The sequence below is a fragment of the Leuresthes tenuis genome, unplaced genomic scaffold (assembly GCF_036924035.1).
Source record: "Leuresthes tenuis unplaced genomic scaffold, fLeuTen1.0.hap1 SCAF_23, whole genome shotgun sequence".
NCBI lineage: Eukaryota > Metazoa > Chordata > Actinopteri > Atheriniformes > Atherinopsidae > Leuresthes > Leuresthes tenuis.
In genome coordinates this window covers 16,570,352-16,588,891 of record NW_027325377.1, presented here as the reverse complement: position 1 = coordinate 16,588,891, position 18,540 = coordinate 16,570,352, and the positions used below count along the sequence as shown (strand labels likewise).

General features: G+C 42.2%; 3 protein-coding genes across 4 annotated transcripts; 1 reads left to right on the top strand and 2 right to left on the bottom strand.

The window, feature by feature from the left end:
• Positions 1–529: 529 nt before the first annotated feature.
• rhno1 (RAD9-HUS1-RAD1 interacting nuclear orphan 1) lies at positions 530–2,097 on the bottom strand. The gene is made up of 3 exons (XM_072377392.1): positions 1,971–2,097; positions 1,623–1,810; positions 530–1,267 (listed from the first exon to the last, which is right to left on the bottom strand). Exons 2-3 carry the CDS (start codon positions 1,785–1,787, stop codon positions 530–532), a joined length of 903 nt encoding a protein of 300 aa, XP_072233493.1. The 5' UTR covers positions 1,788–1,810; positions 1,971–2,097.
• Positions 2,098–2,285: 188 nt separating this feature from the next.
• On the top strand, positions 2,286–8,749 carry foxm1 (forkhead box M1). Of its 2 annotated transcripts, XM_072377577.1 has the most exons (9): positions 2,286–2,435; positions 3,309–3,796; positions 3,945–4,093; positions 4,631–4,822; positions 4,940–5,068; positions 5,242–5,301; positions 5,720–5,768; positions 5,871–6,043; positions 6,205–8,749. In XM_072377577.1, exons 2-9 carry the CDS (start codon positions 3,349–3,351, stop codon positions 7,021–7,023), a joined length of 2,019 nt encoding a protein of 672 aa, XP_072233678.1. In that variant the 5' UTR covers positions 2,286–2,435; positions 3,309–3,348; the 3' UTR covers positions 7,024–8,749. The 2 variants fall into 2 exon arrangements, with proteins under 2 accessions (XP_072233678.1, XP_072233679.1); XM_072377578.1 differs by lacking the exon at positions 5,242–5,301.
• Positions 8,521–13,184, bottom strand: LOC140282974 (cystine/glutamate transporter). The gene is made up of 12 exons (XM_072377579.1): positions 12,739–13,184; positions 11,374–11,500; positions 11,175–11,290; positions 10,912–11,037; positions 10,724–10,823; positions 10,597–10,641; positions 10,376–10,499; positions 10,179–10,282; positions 10,004–10,100; positions 9,462–9,611; positions 9,203–9,380; positions 8,521–9,078 (listed from the first exon to the last, which is right to left on the bottom strand). The coding sequence occupies exons 1-12, from the start codon at positions 12,959–12,961 to the stop codon at positions 9,014–9,016; spliced, it is 1,455 nt and encodes a 484-aa protein (XP_072233680.1). The 5' UTR covers positions 12,962–13,184; the 3' UTR covers positions 8,521–9,013.
• Positions 13,185–18,540: the final 5,356 nt, after the last annotated feature.

The following is an 18,540-nucleotide window of genomic DNA, read 5'->3' as shown; positions in this document are numbered from 1 at the left end:
TACAGCCTGAGTTGTGTTAATATAAATGAAGCACGAATTTTGTTTCCTCATTTTTCTAATATTTATTCAACATCTCTTTTATCAAAATAGTTGACAAGATGTTTGAGTTACAAAGCAGATTCATGAAAACATAACCTTTATCATAAGCTTATTGCATATTTTTTATATATAACCATTGAATCATATGCATATAAGTCCATTTTTAAATATGTGATACAGTCCAACTGGACTCAATTTTTTTTTCCATACAGCTGATTTAAGACAAAAGCCTGACAAGCTTGGCTTGTGTTAAGCACAGGGTCGGGTCTGATTATGAGGATCATCTCTGATTTACAACATTGTAACAGTAAAGCATAACTGGATTATGCATCACTCTTTTAATAGTGCAGCCATTAAACTGCAGTTTGGCTTATTCACTCATCTGACTCCTATTAGTCATAAGTGTCAGGGGTGTGCAAGAGAAATTTCATAAGAACAGCCTATCTATCATTATGAAGTTTAGAGCTGAAAAAAAAAAAAGACTCAGACATCAGCAATGAATTAACACATCTGATTCAGAAAGGTGACCCCTCTCTTTTAACATTAACATCCAACCCCTTCTCCTCCTCCATGTCACTTTCACCCCATAATCTCTCTCTGGTGTATCAGCTACCAATACATCAGGTAGTGGATTACATGGTGGTGTACGCGGCTGAGCCAGTAGTGAATGTACAGAGGGAGAGGAGGGACAACTGCTCCCTTCGTGCCTTATTTTTGGAGTGTCCACATCAGGCGGTGAGCTGACATTGCCGACCTCAGTGTTACTAAAATCGTTAGAAGCAGGTGTTGAGGCGCCATCTGCTGGAATCCTGCAACTCTCGATCACTTCTGCAGGTGGCATTTCAGGTTGCTCCAAACACCTGTCGCCGGACACACCACCATCTGAAAATGTTTCCGCATTCCTTTTCCTGATTGTGGACAACTGTCTCTTTGGTGTGTCTCTGCTCTGTGCACTTGAAACTGTCCTTTTGCTTTGGCCCGACTCCCGTGGTTGATTTCTGACATTAGACGCAACAGTGCACTCTGCACCTTTCTTCGTGCGCGTGCTCTTCGGTTTATGCGACTGCTCTTTTGACCCAGTCTGAAATGGCAGAGAGGGGTATTTGTGCACACTGTTCTTTCTGGACAGCTGACTGCAACTATCAAGGATGCTTGTAGCAGACAGGCATTTTCTTCTCCCCCGCCTCACCGGAAGTCCAGCAGCAGAACTGTCAAATTGTGGGTTTACCTGAAAGATTGAGAGCCCGGTTAGCAAAAAGAATGGCAACTAGAATCACAACAACTTACTGCATCCCTCTGCACTTCCAAACTATTTTGCTCTTTGTGCCATGTTTATCACAATTTCTATCGTTTCCCTTTGGGATGAATTGTTTTTTCATTACATTTAATAGAGAGAGTATTATGTACCCATTCAAAACTCATATTTTAGACTATTCCGGTGGCTGTATCCACTTTATGTTGTGAGATGCTGATTGATTATATTCAACTGCAGACTTTACGGCACAACAGATTTATTGACATGTTAAACACTTAAGCATCAAAATTCTGCATCTTAAAATATATTTAGGATCAAAATAACTTACCCAGGAATTAAGAGTTGAGCTGTTGTGTGTTGGTGTCTCACAGAAAAAATCTTTGGGATTGAGTGCAGCTCGGACTTCGGGCACATTTTGGAGTCTGGCGCCACACGCAGGCCGCTCGAGGAACTGCAGGGCAGGTTTGTCTGTCTTTGAAACTTTGCGGGGCATTAATATAAATCATTCTTGAGCATCTAATGGAACGAAAACAGAAACAACGTATGAAAATAGCCCCAATGCAAATACCTGATTTTTTCTAACATACCAAGGATGTGGTACAGTTCAAATATCCACATCAAACAGCATTTATTTGAATGTTTTCACTCCGAGCTACAAGTCCATTTCTGTACGTACCATATTGTGTGGATCTCTGCCATATACATTCCCATCACATATACATAGCTGATACGTAATATAAAAATTTGTAATCTTCTTCGCATAGCCTACACTGACTTTTGTGTTTTCTGTCTTGTTGTTTTAATTTCCCGGTTCTCCTCTTCTTTTTCTTTCTTTTGATATAAACAGCGACTGGCAAACGAATACACAGGCGCATTACCGCCACCTACCGGGCCGAGTCTCATGTGTTCTCAAGTTGCTATTGGGCCATTTTTACCACGTGATCAAAGTGACGGACGCGCACCCACAGCGCCAAAATTCAAAATCGCATAATCAAGTTGACGACATGTAAATAACATTAAAGAAAATAGCGTTGTGGATATCACAGGTGTTCGATTGAAAAGCGAATATGAACCAAGAAGTTCAACTTCAGGTCGGAGTCCAGCCAAGTGGAATTGCCTGAAACATTGCAGTAATATGAAGGTCTGGCTTCGTTTTATGGCTTTGCTCTTCGTTATAAAAGTGTAGTTAGCTAGATGTGGTGACGGCTAGCCACCTAGCTGACCTAGCCTAACATAGGTTGTAACACTAGCTTTATTCATCCGATACTATTTTCCTCAGGTTTAGCGAGACTAAGCACAAGTAATGCAAAGTATCTACGCAACGTGTTACTCGTGTATGTGTGTGTGTTAAAATAATGCCACCCTGAGCTCAATGCAAGCGCCGTCAATGTCATACTATTAATCAGTTATTTTTATGCCGGATGCTGTCTAATGGACCATTAGCTCAAAATGTCCACGAGTATTGTCATAGTTTTAGTTGTATTTTTAATGAATAATGTCTCAGTGCATATGCGCTTTGAGTGTACAAGGAAACGTTACATAGTTAAACGCGTCAACTGTTGGCGTGACACTAGCTAACGACTGCTGTTCTAGAAGGCGCAAGTCGCTAGGGAACATCACAACGGGTGAAAATTAGCTTCGTAACTGAGCAGTTGCGGAGCTAAATAGCCGACACATGGACAATGCGGACTTGAATTTCGTCTGACGAATATTTAGTCCGTCTGAAGAGTGTAACTACAGTGTGATCTAATTGGTAGCTGTTATGAAATTGTTCCTATCCTCATTTTACATAGATTAGCGAAGAACAGATTGTATCCAGCCCGAGCTAACGGTACGAACCTAAAATCCACTTCTTCTAACCTTTTTTTAAAGCTTAACGTTTATCTCCCGGTATTTCTAGTTGGCACGGATTGATCTATATTATTTTTTCTTCTCTTCCACAATGTTGAGCAGGTTTTAAAAACATTTGACTCAAACGTCTGTATTTTTCTTACTGTTTTTTTCTTTTCTTCAGAATACCAGTAAAAGTGAAGGGATTATTGATTGATTTGACCATGAGACGGAGCCCAAGGAGACCCCTGATCCTCAAAAGAAGAAAACTACCTTTTCAGCTCAATGAACCAGCACCGGCTGACACGCACAGCCAGCCTGATGCACCGGGCTCCAAAGACCCTACAAAATCAACTGTCAGTCAGTGCTTCCCTGATGGTATCCGCATTATGGATCACCCTTCAATGTCTGACACTCAGGTGGTTGTCATTCCCAAAACGGCTGATCTTCAAAGTGTCATTGGTGCCCTCACTGCCAAAGGCAAAGAGTGTGGTGTCCAGGGCCCAAACAAGTTCATCCTTCTAAGTGAGAGTAGCAGCCGGGACGATGGATCTACTTGTGAGGCTGCTGCTGGAGGAACATCCAGTTCTAGTAGAACAGTTGGGCAACCAGATAAAGGAGGAACTATGCACAACTCCCCTGACGCCAAACCTCTCATTGGAGTCAAACCATGTATGGAGTTTTTTCATTTCATTGAGCTATGCTTTAAGAATAAGAGCTAATGTTTTTTATCTTTTAACATCTGAGTGTCATGGTGTTTTACATTTAATCCCTTTTTTTTTTTTTTTTTAAAGTGCTGTTCTTAACTTTTCTTTACCAGTGAATAAGGATGCAAATTACGGTCCTTTAGATGACAGCCTCACCAATATCCAGTGGCTGGGCAGAATGAGCACATGTGCCTTAGAACCAGAACCGGCAAAGCAGATGGCCAACAAGGAGAACCAAATTCCAGCATCACAGACTTTACAGGTCAGCTGCTCCCTCTTGCCACCTCCTTGGGATTTTTCCTGGTGATGTGCAAACAGATACTTGTGTGGCAGGAATACTGATCTCAGACATGTGTTAGCATGTCCCCTGAGACCATCCATTAAGCCATCTATCTCTTTAGAATGTCACTACAATGTGATTTACAGTGACAGCCACAGGGTTCAGACTGCAGAATGTGTTGTTGGATTTGGAATTTTTGATTGTTTTGTTTTTTTGTTTAAGTGCCATAATGGAAGTTAATTTGGTGGAACCAGTATGTATCTGATATTAACACACGATACAGTAAAAGTAAAGATTAATCTTGCTGATGTTCCTTTGATTTCATCCCCATTTGACAACTGCTTCGTGGACAATCCCAAACGCAGTGTCAAAGTTGCTCTTGAATAAATAATTATTGTTATTTTTCCTTGAGGGCAAAGTGTCAGAATCGTTTCTGACACTTGAAAGTAATTAGGCAGATTTCCCAGCAGCAGTTGTCACAGCTCAGATGTGCTGTTGTCCTTTTTTGTTTATTTACAGGCACACAGTACATACACCAATGCAGAGGCTGCCCAGCAACCCGTGTCAGAGAGGCCGCCATATTCCTACATGGCCATGATCCAGTTTGCAATAAACAGTAGGAAGAACAGGAGAATGACGCTGAAAGAGATTTACATGTGGATTGAGGACAACTTTCCTTACTATAAAGATGTGGCCAAACCAGGATGGAAGGTGATTCAGTACTTTAGCGAAATCCACTTCACTTAGTGATCTTTTGAGTATCAGAAACTGATAAATGAGTGCTGAAGATTTTATTTAATTTTTTTTCTCGCTCATTTATGATTGCAGAATTCCATCCGCCATAACCTCTCTCTGCACGACATGTTCATCCGTGAGACGTCGCCAGATGGGAAGATTTCTTTTTGGACTATCCGGCCTGACGCCAACCGATGCCTCACTCTTGATCAGGTGTACAGGGTGAGCATTCTGAAGCGTTGCTCTCACTCAGTCCGCATTCATCTGTGCCCACATGGAAGCGAGCTTTTGTTGTCATCCATGGTGTTGGGAGTCTTTTCTGACACAGTCTAAATCTGACAGTTTTAATACTCATTCTTTTCTCCCACCTTCTCACTTGACATTTCTTTCCATAGCCTGATTGTGACCAAAAGACACCTCCTGTTCCTGGGCCAATGCTTTTGTTACCTCACCAAGTAAGGCTGCTTAGCTTTCGTTTCAGTTCTTACAAAACAACTTTCACATCACGGTCAGGGAGCAGGAAGCTGAAGGAGACAGAAAAGTCAGAGGTTTAATGGTTTCACAGACCTGTTTGTTGACGGATGTTTTGGAGACAGAAAGTGTAGCTGCACCCGGAGGTCAAAGGGATAAGTTTTCATTGCAGGAAGAAAGAATTTCAGAGAGGCTGAAGTCGCACATGGCTTTGTATCCACATGCCATGTCTAACAATGAATATTGTACACTGATTTAAAAATGCACCTTTTTTTCTCCATTTACAGTAGGGACAGCTACGAAAGGTCAAAAACAGTGGACCAAACTCACAAGTACAGTCAGCCTACAAAAGCGTTGCACTTTGACTATGTAAAGTGACTGCATCTTATGGTTTCTTTACAGCAGCAAAAGAGGATGATTCCTGATGCGAGAAAACTACCAATCAGCTCTGGTGAGTTAAGAGCTTTTGAAAGGGGAGGAGGGGCAGTGATATAGATGTCGGCATTGTTTTTTAGTTTGAAAACTCTTCCCATGGTTTCTCTTCTGTATTTAGAGAGAAGGATGAAACCTCTTCTCCCTCGAACCGACTCCTACTTGGTTCCCATCCAAATCCCCGTTGCCTCCCCTTTGTATCTACCGTCCTCATCTGCCTCCTTTACGTCCATTTGCACCCAGCAGAAACGGAACACTTCACGAGGAACCAAGAGAGTCCGCATAGCACCTAAGGTGAAGCTTTTATCATACATAACAGAACTATTGACCCACCGAGCGTTTCCTTCCTCTGTTTGAGAAGCTAAGTGTGAAATCCTGAGATCATTTCAGCCCAGAGCCATGTAGAAATGTTTTTAGAAGCTGTTGTTTGAAGGACACCGTAATCTGTCTTACAGGTGACACAAAGCGACATCCCAGCTGTGGCTGTGTCTCCTCAGAACACTGACCTGAAGGTGGAGGTGAAGGAGGAACTGGTATGCATTCCAATTAAATGTGAGACTCCCAAAGCTCCTACAAAAAGACAAGCCAGCAGCTCTCGACGCAAACAGCGCCTCGTTCACTCTCTGCACGAGGAGCCAGTTCTCCTCTGCCCAGATAATACTTTCTTTGACTCTGGCGTAGCGTCTGATGCGTCGACATTCCACGACGTTCGAGACGCTGAACTGGATGAGCACCAGTGTGGGCAAGACAGCCCTGACCGGGACTTCTCCTTCAAGACCCCTATAAAAAGTAGCAGCCACCTGACCTCCTCCACCCCGAGCAAGCCCACTTCTAACGTTGTTAATGAGCTGTGGAAAGTGACTCCTGTGAGTAAAGGGAGCCAAAGTGTTCTGGATGTCAGCCCTATTCGCACACCAGGGGGTCCTGCAGTCACCCCCCGACACGACTACACCACCTTCAGCTTCAGCGGCACTCCCTTTAAAGACTTGCCTCTGTTTAACTCACCCAGGGAGCTGCTCACTTCAGCTCCCTCCAGAGTCGCCGGACCAGCAGAGTCGCCTGTCAAACACCCCCCGAGCAGCTGCTCCAGAGAGCTGCTGCAGGGAGGAGGCAGCGCACCAGCGAACCGCTCCATCACAGAGGGCCTCGTCCTGGACACCATGAACGACAGCCTCAGCAAGATTCTGGTGGACATTAGCTTCTCTGGTCTGGATGACGAGGACCTCGGCACAGCCAATATCAGCTGGTCCGAGTTCCTCAATCAGTTTAAGTAGCCTGAAGGCTCATTTGCATGGTTTTGTTTGGGCAACTCATTTTCAAACACTACAGGCGAGAAAAGACACCGAAACTGCAAGCAGGTGCAAATCTATGTGTCTGCCACCCTACATGCAAGTTAAAGAGAAAATGTCTTCCACAGTGAAGATAATTCGCCTCCTTGGGGAGAAATGATAAATAAGCTGGTGTATGGCTCGAAGGTAAATGTAATTTTTGATAGTTTTACTCATTTGAAAGCTTGCGGTGGCACTCTGCAGACTCACATCGACTTTGCTTTTCTGCTTGACCACAACTCAACCACTTCAGTAGATATTAGGCCTTTGGCAAAGTGTTGTTTGGGAATATATGCACTTCACAAAAGTGTCAGCTGATGTTGTCATCTTTGTTTAAATGTGCCTTCGCAGCCAAAATGCAGGTGTAGCATGATGAATGCGCTCTGCCTCTCAGTTTCTAGGGTCCGGTTGTTTCTTTTGGTGTCAAGTCACAGGGGGTTGGAAAGGCTCAGTCGCTTTCAGAATTGGTCCGAGGTCCATTTTTGGTTTTCTTTCTTTTGCATCTGCTTTGCTTTCTCCTGGCTGCCGTGTGGACTGAAGTCTGATCTTTGAGAAATCACAGGGAGACTTCAGCTTTAGTAACCAGGCTGCTCATTTCTCGTGGTTGGATGTTTCAGGTCATTTCCGGCTCCCTTCATTTCCTCATCGGCTGACACACTTAACAGCTTCGATGTGTCTTCTGTCTTTTTGGATCGGAAATTCTTCACAGGAAGCATTTTATATGTGCCTCCCTTTCTGATCCGTCTCTCATCCCAGCATCATTCTCTGTCTGTCTTTCAAAGGAATTGCTTGAGAAAAGAAATATGTAAGTGTATACAAATGTTGATTTGCACAATTTTAATATATGATTTACAGTTTCCATCTAGAAATGGAAACGATGTGATATCTGATCAGCGAGCAGGATGCTTCTGTGTCATTGGTTCAATTAGATTTATGGAGCCAAGTTAGACTAGCAATAACGATGTATTACAAATAGCACTAACAGCAATAGAACTGTCTTGTATAAGTGGTAGAATTGTCCTCATTCTTTTTTTTTTAGTGTGCCAGTATCAACTTCCGGGCGCTTTATACCCACACAGAGGGGCATTTTGCATGCAGTGACTTTACATCAACAGCAAATTGCACATCTTAGGGCACAAAATACAGAATATTTTGTATTTATCCAGCATTCTTCTTGGTTATGAAGCACAAACAGGATAAATGGGGGGGATTCTCGACTGTTTTTCGCAGCACTGTGTGGGAGTGTAGAATGGGCTCTACCTATTTCTGAGGATACCACAAAATAATGTATGGCTTCCATATGTCCTTTTCAGGTGAGTTTACATGTCAGGTTCTGTGCTGTAAATTCATTTTTACGATCAGTCCCGCGTGAAAAGCTGTGGTTTGGAACAGTTTTAGAAGCTTCGTCCTGTTTCCCTGAAGTTGCTGTTACTAAGACAACCATACAGTTCTTGGTTCCTCCCAAAACATCAGGGCTTTATTGAGTAGTGTTTTTGACCATGAATACAGTTCAACCTGTTTGACGCAGATTACATTTAATCCGTGCACAAGGATGAGGTGCAATTTCTACAGCCTGGCACATGCTGGGTTCCAGTAACATTGAAGTCCCTGTGTATGCGCATGATTGTTTATTTCTATTTATGTTTGAATAAAAACTGAAACAATTTATAGACCTTCTGGGATCTGAAGTCTTCATTTGTTCTCATGAAACTATGTAAAAAATATTCTCATCTGAAGCAAAGCGTTAAAAGTTCAAAAGGTTCCTCATTCATAAGACATACCAAGAGATATTACACTGCTAAACTTCACAGTATATGAAACATTGATAGGTTTTAGTTTCCAGCATAGTTTCACTGTATTTTGTCTACTGTTTTAGTGTAAAATGAATGCTCCAAACGCTGGTTTAGTCATCTGAAAACAGTTTGGGGGGAGGTCTTCAGTACGTCTGGACTTCCTGTTGAGCCACTTCCAGAAGGATCTGCAGCTGCTTGCTGCAATAGTCTGGGAACATGGGAGAAAGTCAGAGTCATCCCAGGATTTGAGCATTTCCGTCTTTAAAGAAGCTGATCTAACCCTCCAGAAGCTACAAGTTTGAGATGGCAAACGTAGCCCAGAAATAACTTACTGAAGATGTGCCTCCATCTGCGAGGCAGCCGAAAGCGATAGATGGTCACGTAGTAAACTGGCACCCCAGTCAGAGTGAGGGCGCAGCTTTGTCCTGTGTTCCAGGGGTCCGAGTAAAGCGAGAGACCCACGATGAAGAAACAGACCACTGTGAAGGTGACTGCGATGACCAAGGGCACCTTTGGGTCATTAATCAGAATAAATGAAGCAGTCTGGTCAGTTTGTTGAAGAGGCTTTACAACTCAGAACAATACGCTAACCTTGAAAGGCCTTGAGTGATGCGGGAAACGATATCTGTGGATGAGCATGCCTAAGGTTGCCAAGGCGATGAAAAACCAGCGAGAAAAGGAGGCAAAGTTGATGAGCTGGTAGATCTCTCCGGTGATAAGCATCAACACCACCAAAGGGTACTGTAGACAGACAGGAAAAACAGGTTCTGTCACATACTGCCGGAGAGTCTTTGAACTGTCACACAATATCTTATATGTTCGCCTGAGAATCTAATATTGGTTCATGAGATCTGCACATCTGTTTATTCTGGTTATATATGCATTTTTCAAAAGGATTAAACATGAGTGAGATACAAAATGACTAAATATAGATATAAAACGATATTAATTGAGACATACTAATAAAATAGTATCATTTTAGATTAACGGAAGTTAAAGTTCACAATGTTTTACAGCAAATAATATTCTTCAGTTCATTTTTGTGGTCCATATCTTGTCTTATGTTAATCATCTTTTGAAGTGTTTTCTTTCAAAAAGTCAAAGTAATTTCTAATGTACGGGAAGCACTTCACCAGGAAAAGCACAGCAGGTAAAGGTGTGCGTCTGCGGATATGAATCATGCAGAAGATCTGTGGCCAGTGGCCCTCTCTGGCGCCCACAAACAGCATCCTGCGAAGCAAAACTCTCTGTTCACATCAATCATGCACTGAGAAATACACAAAAATAGCCTGTCTGTCCTCGTGTTACCTGGGTGACCCAAAGAAGCCACCGTTAAGCGCTCCGAGGCAAGATAAGGCCACGAGAATAGGAATTACAGAGGCCAGTCCCTGAAGAGCACGGTTGGCAAACGTCTGCAGGGACACAAACACCAGATGGGACCAAACTGTACTCAACTTTTCCCTTTGATTTGAACGCTTTATCGTGTAATATTCCACAGCACTGACCACGGCCACAGCATCAGACACCAGCAGCTCAGCAGGGGTCATCATGGTGTAGTAGGCCACGTTAACAAGCACATAGAAGACTGTCACGGCCACCATGGAGCAGATTATTGCCAGCGGGATGTTTCTGACAAGAGGATGCAAACAGAAACAAAATGGCCCCTTTGTAGGCAGGTGGGTTTTCAAAAATGGAAAGGCTGAAGTAGGTGTCAAAAGCAAAATACCTGTTTGGGTTTATAACCTCCTCTGTGACAAAGTTCAGATAAAACCTGAAGGAAAAACAGCCCAGACACAGGGTGAGTACTTGATGAATAACTGTACCGGTGCACATACTATGGTGTGCTTGCTTACCATCCACCATAAGCATATAGGCCGTTATAGAAGGCCAGTGGCAACCTATCCAGTGTTAATGAGTCAACCTCAAAACCATTCTGGAAATTTTCCGTCTTTCCTGCAAAGAAGATACAAAACAGGAGAGAATGTGACCTCTTGTTTGAAAGCCACCTGTACTTACAGAACTAACAATTACATCCTCCTACCTTTGGCCAGTGCAATGATACCAGGGATGATGATGAGGACCAGAGCAAACATCTTGATAAAGGTCAAAGTAACCTGAGTGCGAGAGGCCATGCTCACACTCCAGCAGTTGATTGCTACAACAAATGCTACGGAGACACAGATAACTGCTTTGTGAATGCCTTACAGCTTTCTTGCTAATCTTATTCTACATTAAAAGAAGATAAAAAAAAGAAAAAAAGAAAAGGATGTTGCACATAAAATGCAGAGGCATAGAACCACTCACTCACTCCGAGGATACTGACGAGTTTGATGAGCACCGTGGGAGCAGCACAGGGTGCAAAGAATGGCTCGACCACATAACGCCCAAAAGCCAGGGACACGTAAGAAGCCACAGCTGGTCTGGAGAAGAACAGAGGAGCTGTAAAAGTTCAGCATTGGAATCATTGTAATCAGCCAGAAAGAAAATACAGAAAAAGCTCTACCTGATGAACAAGAACTCAACCCAGAGTCGCAGAAAAGCAGGAAGGGGCCCCAGTGTCTCCAGTAGATAAGTGTAGTGGCCCCCGGATTTTGTAAAGCTGGTGCCCAGTTCAGCATAGCACAGGGCCCCTTTGAGAGTGGAGACATGTGGGGGTTAGATTTTAATTAGAATATTGATGTAATTTTGAAGTGTATGAAGAAAATTAGGGAAACACTATTTCAAAGCGACTGCTTCCATTTGCTGTAGACTAATCAGCCATAACATCATAACTATCAGGTGACAACATGTAAGGGGCTGCAGAGCTGCAGGTCCACCACCAAATCACCTAGAATGGACACATGAACACCAGAACTGGACCACAGAGCAGTTGAAGAAGTCGGCCTGGTTTCATTAATCATGTTGTTTTTTTTTAAATCATGTGCATGGCCCGGTCCTCGTGTGTAGCTTAACTGGGGAAGAGTTCAAATCAGGACGTACAAAGGGAAGAAGAACAGCTGACGGAGGCAGTGCTCCGCTGGGAAACTCGCAGTACTGCCACTCATGTGGATGTTACTTTGACACGCACCACCGACTGATAAAAGACTTGAAGGATCTGTTACTGACAGCCTGGTGCCAGATACCACAACATGCCTTCAGAGGTCGAGTGACGTCTTTTTTGGTGTCAAGAAGAGAGCCGTCTTCAATATTAGGCATGTGGTCATAACGTTACGGTTGATCTTTGTATGACATGTTTTTTGAGAGAATGTAATCTGTAAGAGAAGATAAAAGTTCCAATTCTTCTTTTAACACCACTCTGTAGGCTAAGGGTTTGAAAACTGTGGTTCGGAGACTCTTTTCCTATTCAGCAGCAGTTTGGAGCTGCCTTTGTCGTACTTCTTGTTTCATAAAGGGTCAGTCAGACAGGTTGGATGGCAGGCAGATCAGTTTAGCACCCACAGTACTTTACTCTGCTGTTGTAACACATTCAGAATGGTAGCCTATTTTGCCCCAAAACCCAAACATATCCATAGCATTGATGGTGTGGATGGCATCACTTCTCTGTAGATCAGATGATGCTGTGTCCACGGTTTGCAAACAAAATTTCCCATTTTGACTTTTTTTTTTTTTTTAAATCAGAAAGAACTTTCTTTTTTTTAGTTTCAAGATTTCGACTTCTTTTTAATAGTACAATATCAAGTTCAGTGCTTGGCATTTGAAAAAAGAATTCTAACAAACTCTGAAAAACAGTGAAATAAGTAAGAATATTTGAAGCTTTTGCTGTAAATTCAGTTTATTGCTACGTCTCATACATAACACATAGATACATGAACAATCCAAGCAAGCAGACGTGATTTTTGACCAAGACCGAAGGTGTGAATCATCTTACCAAACAAAGAGAGGATGCCACACAGTGCCCACACCAGCAGAGACAGCCCCACACTGCCACTGTTCATCAAGACTCCCTTTGGAGCGATGAAGATCCCACTGCCCACCACTGTCCCGATGATGAAGCACGCAGCAGGCAGCAGCCCGATCTCTCTTCGGAGGTGCACCACCTCCTCATCTGTCTTCTCGCCCTCTTGCTCTTTCTTTTTCGGTGTATCCTCCATTTCTCTGCGGCTGTGGGTCACAGAGCAAATGTGGCAGAAGCTGTGGTGGGAGAAAACAACGCTGGCCCCGACTTGGCCCTCTCTCCCCCTTTTCCTGCTTGTTTTTCTCCCCTCATTGGCTCTTTCACCCACCCGCCCAGCCTTCAGGGAACAAAGCCAGCACTCTTCCAAGCTTCGGCAAGTAATTACAGCAGTTTAAAGGCTTGACACTTTTCTGCTTTGTACTGTTTGTCTGAGTACATGTGTTCTTATGTGTGTGTACAGCTTGATGGAGGGCTTTTGGGTTCAGAGGGAAAAGGGTCCGGATGTTCTCGAAGCAGCTGCACTGACCGCAGGGGGGCCTTTCCTAACAGCGTTCACACAGTGCGACTTTCCCATCTTGTTCCCTCAAAAGCTTTATTTTGTAGTGAAAGTGTTTTGATTTCATAAGCTATTCATTCTTCAGCTGGAGACTGAAAAACCTTGTCCTCAGAACAGCTCAGTATGAGAACCAACAGGAACATTAAGACTGAGGCTACTTGATTAGCTTGTTTTCCCCATTCTTTTCACTTGACTGACTACTCTATGGATGTCAGCTTCACTTCATCAACAGGAGGAGCGGTCCTTGTTAAAATTCCTCCGTACAAAACATAACATGAGGTTACTTGGGTCAAAAGTTTTTCATTATGAATGGCTGCATCTGCAGATGTTGGAAGAAAGATGCATGGAAAGCAGATACAAACAGTGCGGTTTTTGGTATTTTTATGGTGTGCTCTGATGATGTTTATTAAGGATTCCTCTTGTCAAATGTTGCTTCATGCACATGCAATTCTGATTTATCTATCAGCAATCTTCCTGATGCATTTATGGATTGTCCTTGTTTCATAATGAATAGTTCCTCCCATCTTTTTGTTTATCATAAAGACTCAGGGTGCTGGATGTTGGATGGAACCCTCCACACACTGTGGGGACTGCTCATCTCTTAACATCAGCAGTGTTTGTCTCCACCTGTGGCCAGCTATAACTTCAGCTGGGTAGCTGATAACTGGTAGATCATACATGGTGATGATGAGAATATTATTCTTATCCAGCAACTTGTAGCTGTTGTCTGCAATCCTCTCTTATTGCAACTTAAATCTCTTAGAAGTAATAAACTTTGCAGTGCAGCTAGCTAGCTGACAAGCACTTTCTCCTTAAGGTTCAAATGGATGACACTCCATTAGAAGAAAAATAAAACACTGCATTCCTCAATAAGAACCTTTTCTCATCTGTGAAATACGGTGGTGGTGGTGTCATGGTCTGGACCTTTTTTGTTGCATGTGAACCAGGAGAGCTTGCCATTATTGATCTAACAATGAATCCTGAATTGTATGAGCAAATTCAAAGGGAAAATGTCAGGAAATATGTCCATTTAGTTCACAGAACAATTACACAGGCTGTTCTAGCAACAACCTTTCAGAGAAGCCGAGTGACCTTAATTCAAATGGAGTGTTGTGTAAGGGCCAGAAGCAAGCACTTTATTTGAGGAAACTCTGAAAAATCTAACTTTTTTTTCTGGGTTTGACACGGATGTAGAAAGGTCTTCAGACATTTATCATTTTAATGTGCTTTTGTTCTTCATAGCTCATTATAGACATATAACCCAGAGCAAAACATATGGAATGGAGGACATTCATTCAGTTCTGCTCCTCTTTATCCCACAGTAACCTTGTTTCCTTCTGTTTAGGGGTTAGAGATGGTTTATGTTTGACTTCTTTGGGTGTAAATCCAATTTCCTTCAGCCAGCATCTCACAGTTCACTCGCAAACATTGACTTCATATTTGTTTTTCATCTCTTTAGTTGTGCATTTCCTATTTCTTTAGGCACATTGCTTTGAGTTTTCTGTTTGACGTCTTCCTTGGTCAACCTACATGCTTCCTTTTTGCACCATTCCTGTTTTGTTTGTTTTTCTTCAAGACAAAGCTGACTGCGAACAACGAACATACAGCATTTTACCCCACTCTGAGCTGAATTACCATCTTGGGGAAGTTTTATACACCTTTCCATAGTTTAAACAGCTGTGTTGTGTCCTGTCATATTAAACTCTCAAAGCACTCTGTTTGAACTGCAGACTTATTTGAAAATTCAGACTTGTGCAGATATCTGTTTTAGAAATACAAATTAGTTAGTGATTCCACATTTAGCATGGGTCAGAATTTATTTTGATCAAATAAACAACTGAATGAAAATCCCCCAAAAGTGGTGATTCCATAATTTTTTCCGCAGCTTGTACCTCTAAAATCCTTTCATAACCAGCAAGCTGGTAGCTTGCTAAACTCGTCAAACTACATTGTTTCTCTCCATTTGGTCAGAAGATGGAGCAAAAGTTTTATACACTCGATATGCTGCCCTGATCAACATGGATGCACTTTCCTTTTCTTCCTTAAGATGGCAATCTCATCTCGCACTAGGAGGCGTGACTGCAGCAGTTAGCAGGTAAAGGCCTGAATTCTCTCCCTTATGAAGCCCAGAGACATCTTGAGCATCTTGGTGTGAAATTCGAGGGCAGATCTGAATTTAGTCCCTCTCTCTCTGCCCGGTAAAACTGCAAAACCCAGGTCAGGAGACAAAAGTCCATCTCCCCTGCTGTGTTCCATCTGACCTCCCAAGATCTCTGCCCAGTCAAGCAGAGACCAAACCAGACTCAGTCTCTCCCTCCCAACAATTTCCTCCATAGGCTCAACTCACATGGAGCAGAGTACAAAGAGAATACCAACCATCAGCCATTCACACAGGGGAGCCCAAGGTTTTTCTATCCGACAGATCAAATGTTAAGGGTTTGAGGGAGTAAAAGTGCAAAATGAGTTTCACGGTTTCAGTCGTGTGTTATATATTTCCTTAAGTAGATGTCCCAGTCAGGAAATATTTCAAAACGACCACAAGCAACAGTCGTTAATGGATAGCTCTGTTTGAAGTAGAATCTTTGGGGATTTGGATCTGACGGGACAAGAGAGCTTTTGACATAAGAGCTCAGGTTGAAAATCACTGACAAAAGACAGCACACTCTCCTAGACTGTTATAGATTATTATCCTCAAGGTAAACAGGGAGAGAAAAGTCATCCTCCATACTGCCGTCATGGAAACATCGCCCTTGGCAACCAGCTGAGGTCTTTGCAGAAAAGGTACAAGTTCTGTCAGCTTCAATCCCCAAATTACAAACCCTACCACCATGAAAAAAAGTGTTTATGAGCGTGTACCTCCATCCTGGGAATTAATTAACCTTCACACACAGATGTGCACATATATCATACCACGTACGTGTATACAGGCTAAGCATGTACAAAAACATAAACAGATGCCCACACACATACACATCATGGGCTGCGGGGAACAAGATGTGCACTTTAATGGATGAAGACCAGGCACATTATGTCTGCATGTTTTAAGGCCAAGGTCATGTCTAAATTCTAAATATTTTTGTGTTTTTATGTGCAACTTTGTTTTTCTGTATTAATCCACCTAGTTTTTATTCTCGGTATCGTCAGCATACATCCGTTTAACATAACTTACAGAAGTGTAGGGTCCTCTTATGAGGACTGATGTACACTTGGCCTTCAACACAACTGTGACTTTGGTACATTTCCCCTGCAATTTTAATACAGAAAAGTGAAACAAAAAAAAAACAACAACACTATAAAAGTTGCAAGTTAGCTCCTGAAGTAAATAGATTTAGTTCATTTTAAACATCCGTTGCTCAATAAGGACTCAAATGTACTAGGAATATTAATTTTTGTTCTTTGAAATCTTATTTGGGGATCTAAGCAGTTTCAATTCAGCAGATTTCTCAATCTGGCCCAAATTGGTCTACTTATAACTATATTTTGAGTAATGACTTTCTCAGGGGATTCTTTGAACAGCGAATGCGAAATAAAAGTTATTGTACCGTAAGGCTACGTCACGTTTGCTTCTACATGTCTTCTATATAATGTCTGAAGGTTGGACAGAGGTTCAGGGGAAGGGTCCAGGTGAGGCTGATTGGCACAGCTGAGGCGGATCTTCTGATCAGTCTCCCCATCTTCATCTGCAGCAGTGTGCTGTGGTTCTAAACAGACTTAAGATACAACCAAATAGTCTTCATGCTTTGTTCCTTTAAAAAAGAAAAAATCACAAGGTTAAATATAGATGGCCAGAGAAATTCTCAAGAAGCTGAGGTGTGGGTCTGCGGCAGTGAAACTACAACTGTAGTGACAAAACCAATCCATGAAAAGTGCATTAAGTACTTTGCCTAATGCTTTCTTCACCATCTGTTTCATATTTCACAAATCATATCAGTGTTATAGGATAATTGGAGTTAGTGATGAAAAAAAAAGAAAAAGAAAGAAAAAGCCACAAAAGTTTAACATATTGTTATTTTACGCTGCTTACACTCACCCACTTGACCTCACATTGATTTACATGAATCGCAATTAGTTCAAGCATTAATAATCCAGCATCACTCGTAATGTGGTGGCACAAAGGAATTATGGGACAGAGTCATCTCTTTTAATTTAAGAAAGGATGGTTCAGTGTTTCCTGTGCTGGTGAACATAAGTATTAAACCATCTTTCCTTAGAATTTGGAGAATGAAATCAGCTATTATCGTGGCTGTCACTTAGATCCATCTGGGCCATTTTACTCATACGTCCCTTAGCAGAAAAGACTATTAGACTATTTGTTGCAACTTAAATCTTACATTCAATGTGTGAGAACATGGAACGAATCTGTCACTGAGCATACAACAGTTTTGACATAATTTTGGCATGTGACGTAACATTTTTGCTTAATATTGTTCTAGTTTGTACTGGGCGATATACTAATCTGCTTTGGGGCTAAAAATTAGCTCAGTGCCCTTTGATAAACTTTGATTCTGTCGTTTTGAACAGTATTTTTTTTGTTGTTGGAATATTTACAGAGATCTGGGTGCTGTGATGACATGGGACACATTGAAACTCATGGATACAGTATGGACCATGTGTCCATGATATCAGTAGAAGTAACTGACGTAATTACATTATAACTAGAAATAAGAGAGTCTTCATATGAGATCAGAAATTAGGTCTCACCTTTAGGCATGTATCAAGCCAGATTATTTTATCAAACTTGGATGGCCTGAAGGAGATTTATATCAAGTTTCTCGGTTTTTAATTACGGTAAAATCATATTTAACGTATCAAATATAAAACAGAATCTAACCAAACATCATTGGGATTGTCAGGATACGCACTCAGGGATATTGCTTGTAGCATTCAGGTCACACCTGACAGTTCATCTATTACTGCTGACTCTGGCACAGCTCACATATACCCACATAAGCACTCCACCCTGCGGAGCGTTTCAAATATGACTTGTGCAGCATGTGTCAGACAGGATCATTAGATTCATGCAGTGCACGGCACATGATGGATGGGATTGGTTGATACTACATGGATAAAACCAATCGACAGGTTACGGCAGAGTGCTCGAGCGTGCTGTTTGAATAAGTGCCTGATTGTGCATTCTCCGATTATCCTTCTGGCACTGAGATGAAGATATACAGACACAGAAATGTGGAAGAGGCCATAAATGTGTAGTCATGCCTGAC

Bases quoted from the DNA above. Each gene is read 5' to 3' on its own strand.
- LOC140282974 (XM_072377579.1), bottom strand. From the start codon at position 12,961: ATGGAGGATACACCGAAAAAGAAAGAGCAAGAGGGCGAGAAGACAGAT. The intron at 11,501-12,738 runs GTAAGATGATTC...CCACTCTCAAAG, and splicing joins TGGCATCCTCTCTTTGTTTG to GGGCCCTGTGCTATGCTGAA. The intron at 10,500-10,596 runs GTATTTTGCTTT...TCCTCTTGTCAG, and splicing joins GAGGTTATAAACCCAAACAG to AAACATCCCGCTGGCAATAA.
- rhno1 (XM_072377392.1), bottom strand. From the start codon at position 1,787: ATGCCCCGCAAAGTTTCAAAGACAGACAAACCTGCCCTGCAGTTCCTC. The intron at 1,268-1,622 runs GTAAGTTATTTT...TCAATCTTTCAG, and splicing joins GCTCAACTCTTAATTCCTGG to GTAAACCCACAATTTGACAG.
- foxm1 (XM_072377577.1), top strand. From the start codon at position 3,349: ATGAGACGGAGCCCAAGGAGACCCCTGATCCTCAAAAGAAGAAAACTA. The intron at 3,797-3,944 runs GTATGGAGTTTT...TTTCTTTACCAG, and splicing joins TCTCATTGGAGTCAAACCAT to TGAATAAGGATGCAAATTAC. The intron at 6,044-6,204 runs GTGAAGCTTTTA...TCTGTCTTACAG, and splicing joins GAGTCCGCATAGCACCTAAG to GTGACACAAAGCGACATCCC.